At 35.1% G+C, this 6,179-nt stretch overlaps 1 protein-coding gene and 1 long non-coding RNA gene across 2 annotated transcripts in view; one reads left to right on the top strand and one right to left on the bottom strand.

Annotated features, from left to right (window-relative positions):
- LOC107728566 (transportin-2) overlaps positions 1–5,520 on the top strand; it is a 29,911-nt gene extending 24,391 nt beyond the window's left edge. Inside the window, exons 21-25 of the mRNA XM_016538781.1 lie at positions 331–406; positions 1,957–2,056; positions 2,876–2,950; positions 3,064–3,206; positions 3,291–5,520. Of these exons, the coding sequence (XP_016394267.1) occupies positions 331–406; positions 1,957–2,056; positions 2,876–2,950; positions 3,064–3,171 (359 nt within the window). The 3' untranslated portion in view covers positions 3,172–3,206; positions 3,291–5,520. The remainder of the gene's footprint in view (positions 1–330; positions 407–1,956; positions 2,057–2,875; positions 2,951–3,063; positions 3,207–3,290) is intronic.
- Positions 2,974–5,847, bottom strand: LOC107728572 (uncharacterized). Its single transcript, XR_001638491.1, has 3 exons — positions 5,715–5,847; positions 3,348–3,410; positions 2,974–3,183 (listed from the first exon to the last, which is right to left on the bottom strand). It is a non-coding gene; the product is annotated as an uncharacterized LOC107728572 (long non-coding RNA).
- Between the last annotated feature and the right edge of the window lie 332 nt (positions 5,848–6,179).

Here is a 6,179-nt window from a genome sequence, read left to right as displayed (position 1 = left end):
GGGCCGCCAGTTGCCCATCCCTGATGTATATTCACTACGGCGCAGTTATTTGCATATGATATCTGTCCCGTGTAATTTTGGACAGCCATTTGATCTTTAATTTGTCTGGTGTTTTTCCAGGTATGGAGATGCAGCCATTTGTGGCCTTGGTTCTCAATAACCTTGTGGAGATCATCAACAGACCTAATACACCCAAAACTCTGCTGGAGAACACCGGTAAATTATCTGTGCAAAGTGTTGCTCTGATTTCTGTAGCTTTGACTGCAACTAATTTTTTAGCTTGAAACTTTGAAACACACTCATGTGTTTTTTTTTTTTTTGGTGAAACAGCCATTACGATTGGTCGGCTGGGATGTGTGTGTCCACAGGAAGTTGCCCCCATGTTGCCACAGTTCATTCGCCCCTGGTGAGATGTTTAATAAACCATTGCATGCCTGTTATGTGTGAACTAGTTCCGTTTTCATGCAATTTAAACTACAAAGGGTGGGATGCACCAATAAGGATTAATCTTAAATCTGGAATAAATCAAGGTTTATCCAATAATTCTGTTGCACCAATCTTTAAACCTTGTTTAAAAATAAGCAGGTTTACATTTAAACCATGATTTTGATCCTGGATTTAATTTATATTTATATTAACTTTAATTCTGTTTCTCCATAACTTTAAACTCCGATTTCAATTTCAATTAGGGATTGACCTTAAAGAGGCACTATGTAAGATTTTTTTTTATTAAAATATCCAAAAACCACTAGAACAGTGTTATATATTTTGCTGACTTGTGTACTTGCATTATCCCGCTTCGACAGCTTTCAGCTTTCTGCTTCATTCTACTACGTTAAAAAAATCATTAGCTCATCCATGAACATGATTTCTGCCTGAGTCCCGTCGGATTGCATCGGCTGTGGGGATGAAGACCACAACTCCCATGATTCCACACTCGTCACGGCGTCATCAAACTACGCCTTTGTCTATTTGTTTATTTTGAATATGCGCCCTCTAGCGGCGAAAATTACATATTGTGCCTTTAAGCTTACAGGTGAGGAGGTTTAATTGTAATAGAGTACACCTACAATTAGAGTACGTGGCTGATTAAATAAAGACAGAAACAGTGGGTGTGTTCTCAGGTCTCAGAGGTGTTTATTACAAATAAAAATGAAGATAAAAGCGCATTGATCCGGCAGAGTGTGAGAGTCGTGGCGGCCTGTAAGTTTACACCCGCTATGGAGTCTGGAATGTGGATCCGTCACTCATCTCGGTGCATCTCTGTGTCGGACAAAGAAAAGATAGGAGGAATATTTGTAGCATTTAGCGGCAGCGGTGATGATGAGGTGAGCGCCAGTGATTGCTGCCGCGCATCTCGTTTCTTGTGGCTGCTGGACTGCGATCAATAGGACAGGATGGCACAGTCATGAGCGGCGGTAGTCACTCTGCGAAACATTTTCTCTTATCTCGGTTTTGTCATAAGCTATGCTGCCATATTACTTCATTAATTGATAATATAAATATTTTTCCAGGCTTATGAAATCCATACGCGCTGCATTAATGTTTTCCTTGCCTGCTTGATCAGCCGTGTAATCTAATGGTCTCTCTACATAGCAGTTTATAAAGATGCCTGACATTTTACAAGTTTCCTTTATCGATAAGTGTTAATTTTGTCAGAGAGTGTTTGGTAGTCAATAAAGAAGAATATGGACCATTAACATTATTGCGGTTTATTTAAAATGGCGAATCCATCATGGTAGAGAAAATTAATCATAGGAGGTTTTAATCGCAGGTTAGAATTCCTAATTCCCGATTTGTTAATCTGTGTTTAAAATTAAGTAGTGCAACACAGCTTGATTTAAAATAAAACCCAGATCAACAAATCCTTGATTAGCTCTAAACTTTGCTTAATTTGCAACCCACTAAAAATCTACTAAACTTCCTTTTTTTTATTTATTTATTTTTTAAACCTAGGTGCACGTCACTTAGAAACATTCGGGACAATGAAGAGAAAGACTCCGCCTTCAGGGGCATTTGTGTAATGATTGGGGTAAATCCTGGAGGAGTCGTACAGGTGAGAGGATACAGGGGAAATCATTCAAGACCAAATCCGTTATCCAAACTAAAAACTGATTTATTATATATTTTTAATATTTATTTGATTTTATACATTTATTGGACACACCAAAATCTATGTACCCAATCATTACAATAAAATCACACTAGATATGATGAACTGTAAGACATTCACAATTTAAAGTTGATACATTTTAATTTAACATTATTGAATTTCTAATTAATCATTTAGGTTAGGTTACTTTATTCATACCCGGAGGTAAATTTGTCTTGCAGTAAAATTTAATAGTTTATAATAATTTGATAACCTTTTTACATCTAAATGTAATAACACTCATACTATGTAGCAATATCAGGAAAAAAAGCTATATAATTATTATTATTGTCATCTACTTTCATGTACTTCATTGCTACTCTAAAATAAAAATGTGTATAATTTATAATTAAAATAAATCTAAATGATAAATTGGGTTTTTAGGCTAAAAGTTCCATACTGTATAGCAATATCAAAAAATAAAAGCAATATAAATACAATAATATAATTTATGTATTATTTTCTCTATATTCTCTTATGTGCTTACTAGAGTGAAAAATAAATAAAACTAATACAATTTATTAAATTTAAATAAGAGTGGTTTGGGCTAAATGTTCCATACTGTATAACAATATCAGAAATATATAATTCATGTATAATTTTTCTCTACATTTTCTTATGTACTAACTACCATAAAATAGAAATAGTTTATTAAATCCAAAAAATAATATTAACAATGAATTGACTTTGACTTTGGCTTTAATGCAACTTTTTTGGATGCAGGACTTCATCTTTTTCTGTGACGCTGTGGCCTCCTGGGTAAATCCAAATGACGATTTGAGAGACATGTTCTACAAGGTACAAATGCTCTTCTGTAACTAACAACTTTGATTAGATGGGTTTACAGTTGGCCAAGATAGAAGCACAATTGTCTGCTATGCTTCAGCAGAATTTATCCATTTCTTGTCTAGATTTTGCACGGCTTCAAGGATCAGGTTGGTGAGGATAACTGGCAGCAGTTCTCCGAACAGTTTCCACCGCTGCTGAAGGAGAGGCTTTCAGCCTGCTATGGTGTGTAGACGCCGCCCCTGCTGACATGGGAATCAACTATTAGGTGAGAATAACCTCAATGATATATTAAAACATCAAACTAAAGCAGCTTTGGCCAATGGTTTGAACACATTTTTCTTATTTGCAGGTGAAATCTACGGGAGGGTTACTGGGGAACTCATCCATGTCTGTTTGTGGGAACTACCTGCTGTTAGAGCCAAAGACGTGTGACTGTTTGTCATCTGGAGCCATCCCGCTTCCTCCAGCTCTGTGAAAGAGGATTTGAAAGAGTTGATGTGAAATCAACATTTTTACTGTCACAGTTTGGCTTCTGACTTGCTCAGAATGGGAATGAATCCTGAAGCTCAGGGATCTTGATCGGGAGGGAGGGATCGTTCAGGCAAGATTCACCAGCTGCTTATTGGACAAAACGACGCCATTCGATAGTCCAGCCTTAGCAAAGCCTGGCTTCTCAGCTAGATGCCAAAAGCACAAACACAAAAACTGCAACAAGCGGCATACATGCATAAGGCAGACTGTGCCTAAACAAAATTTGTTTTCTTAAAGCGACAGGTCACCCGAAAATGAAAAGTTTCACCCTAATGTCACTCAAAACAAGTATATATTTTTAAGATGTTAGATGGCACAATTGCTCTTTTACGTATAACAAAAAGTGCGTGATAGCTGCTAATAGGACAAGTTATGATTTACTTAATGCAGTGTTTTCCAAATCTTCTGAAGCCATGCAAAGGTTTGTGTGAGAAACTGGCTGAAATTTAGTTATTCACTAAGTCTCATTATTATAATTTTTTTTGTGACGTACACCGCATAAGTTTTTCTTATGGAAAACTTTTATTGTACCTTTTTAAAGCTGAAGTCACTTTCCACTTTTGTGTTTCATGGAGAATTTTCATTTTTGGGTGTACTTTCACTTTAAAAGTTGTTAGTTTAACTGGTAATTATATAAGTTTTTAGGGTTGGCTAATGACAGAAGCATGCAATCATTATGACATAAGTACATATTTCTGAATTTTCTGCCTGCTTAATTACTTTCCACAGCTCCACATTACATCGAGCTATATTTTCATTCCATGAAGAAACTGCTTATTTCATTTATTGCTGATAATTCTGCTGCAGCCTGTAAAGGAACCATAATGGAATTGCTGATTTTATGATGGTCACGTAATGTTTCATACCTAGTTTTGCTTCCTCTTTTTTTTTTGCTTAACTAAAACGTGCATAGCAGGAAGGACAATGAGGTTTCTTGATAAAGTAATCCTTTTTCCTAATTGATCGCTGTAATCTGTAGTCTGTATTTAAGCATTATTATTCCTTTTGTGTTGCAAACGTCATGTTAAGATTGATCTCAGAAAGCCTGCACCAAGAATTCACTGTAGAGATTGAGTGTTTGCTTCTGCTGTTTTTAAAATAAATTCTAGGGAGTTAAATAACTAAAATGCTTAAGGAACTTTAGTTAGTGGCGTTATTGATATGCACGTTCTCTTATAAGGACTGTCTGGTTCCCCCTCAAAGATGGGAATCTAGTGAAGTTATGAAGGCCGTTTTTGTTAAGAGTAAGAATGCTTGGCTTGTGTAAGGACAATCTAATTAATTATCACATGAGGGAAACCGCTATTTCTTTAATGAACTTAAATTTAACACGGAGTATAATTTTAGCAAAGAAAACTAATCTGCGTTAATAGCATGTAATCTGGTAAGATTCTCCAGTCTACACTATGCAGTTGTCCTTTTGGACAGACTAATGAATTGTGGAAAAACGGTAATCAGAAGGGCAGTGTTAGTGAGTCCCGTTTAAGTTAAAATAGAAAAATGACATTTGATTTCAAGTGTAATGTAATTGGAAGTACTTCATTCTATGTTGATGGGGCTTAGAATTTAGAAAAGGTTTCCTAGATCTTTTCCCCGTATTTTTAGTTGTTTTGATCATGTTTTAACTGTTGTCGTGGTTTTAAATGCATGTTCATCTCTTTGAATGACAGTTGCATCTTAAGGTTTCTTCTCTCATCATTAAACACTAGCTCTGACAATCTCATTTTTAAAATGTATACTTTTTTGTAAGCTGCTCCACCCTCTAGGGTTTTTTTTTTTTTTTAACATTTAGATGTATTTCACATATTTGGTAAGCAACCCTGTTGGACATTTAATTCAAAAGAACAAGTTTAACCTTAAAAAAATGCAAAGTTGTGTGGTCACATTTTAAAATCATGCTGTATTTGTAAGTATTTAGAATTGGTTATCTAAAACTGTAAAATGGAAAATCCTCTGTTTCTAAATGATTAATGCACTTATGCATTTGCTCCTGTTACTGTAATGACAATATGCTGCCAAGCAGACCTGTGTTCCACCAATACCTTGTCTTTTTTAAGTGCTTAATATATTTTGTTTTGTGCACATGCACAAATATTTTTTTAGACTTTAAAAGTTTTTCCTTTTGCTTTCTTTTTGTTTTAAAGAATTTTATTTGATTTTATTTCGACATTTCGCGATGGAGAAATGCGTTTAGCTTATGATTTTCAGAAAGTCTGCTGAAGCATTATAAGGTTTTCCTCACCCTTCCCACTCCTCAGTTTGGGTGTTGACTTGTTTTTCACTAATCACCTTTCTTTAAATTCTTTGAATGGGGAAATAAATATTTTCTGTCAAATTAAAACAAAGATTGGTCTCTTATTTTCTCCTTTAGCCGTCTAGATGTTGGCATAATCCTAATGGTCTAGAGACAAAAACTCCCAGAAACCGTCTCAAAAAGGTGGGGGGAAAAATGTATGCAGTTTTGCACAAATGCATGAATGGTGTTATTGTTCACTTAATCACGTCACACTGAAGACTAAAGATGCTGAAAATACAGCTTTGCCACCACAGGAATAACATACACTTTATTAAAATAGAAAACCGTTATTTTAGATTGTAATATTTTGTAATATTACTCTTTTTACTGTATTTTTGCTGAAATGCAGCCTTTGGGTATGAGACTTTTTAAAAAAACATAAAAAATCTTACTGATCCTATATCAGTGTAC

The sequence above is a fragment of the Sinocyclocheilus rhinocerous genome, unplaced genomic scaffold (genome assembly GCF_001515625.1).
Source record: "Sinocyclocheilus rhinocerous isolate Xijiao unplaced genomic scaffold, SAMN03320098_v1.1 scaffold463, whole genome shotgun sequence".
NCBI lineage: Eukaryota > Metazoa > Chordata > Actinopteri > Cypriniformes > Cyprinidae > Sinocyclocheilus > Sinocyclocheilus rhinocerous.
The sequence above is the reverse complement of the archived record's forward strand: the minus strand, read 5'-3'. Positions and strand labels throughout refer to the sequence as shown.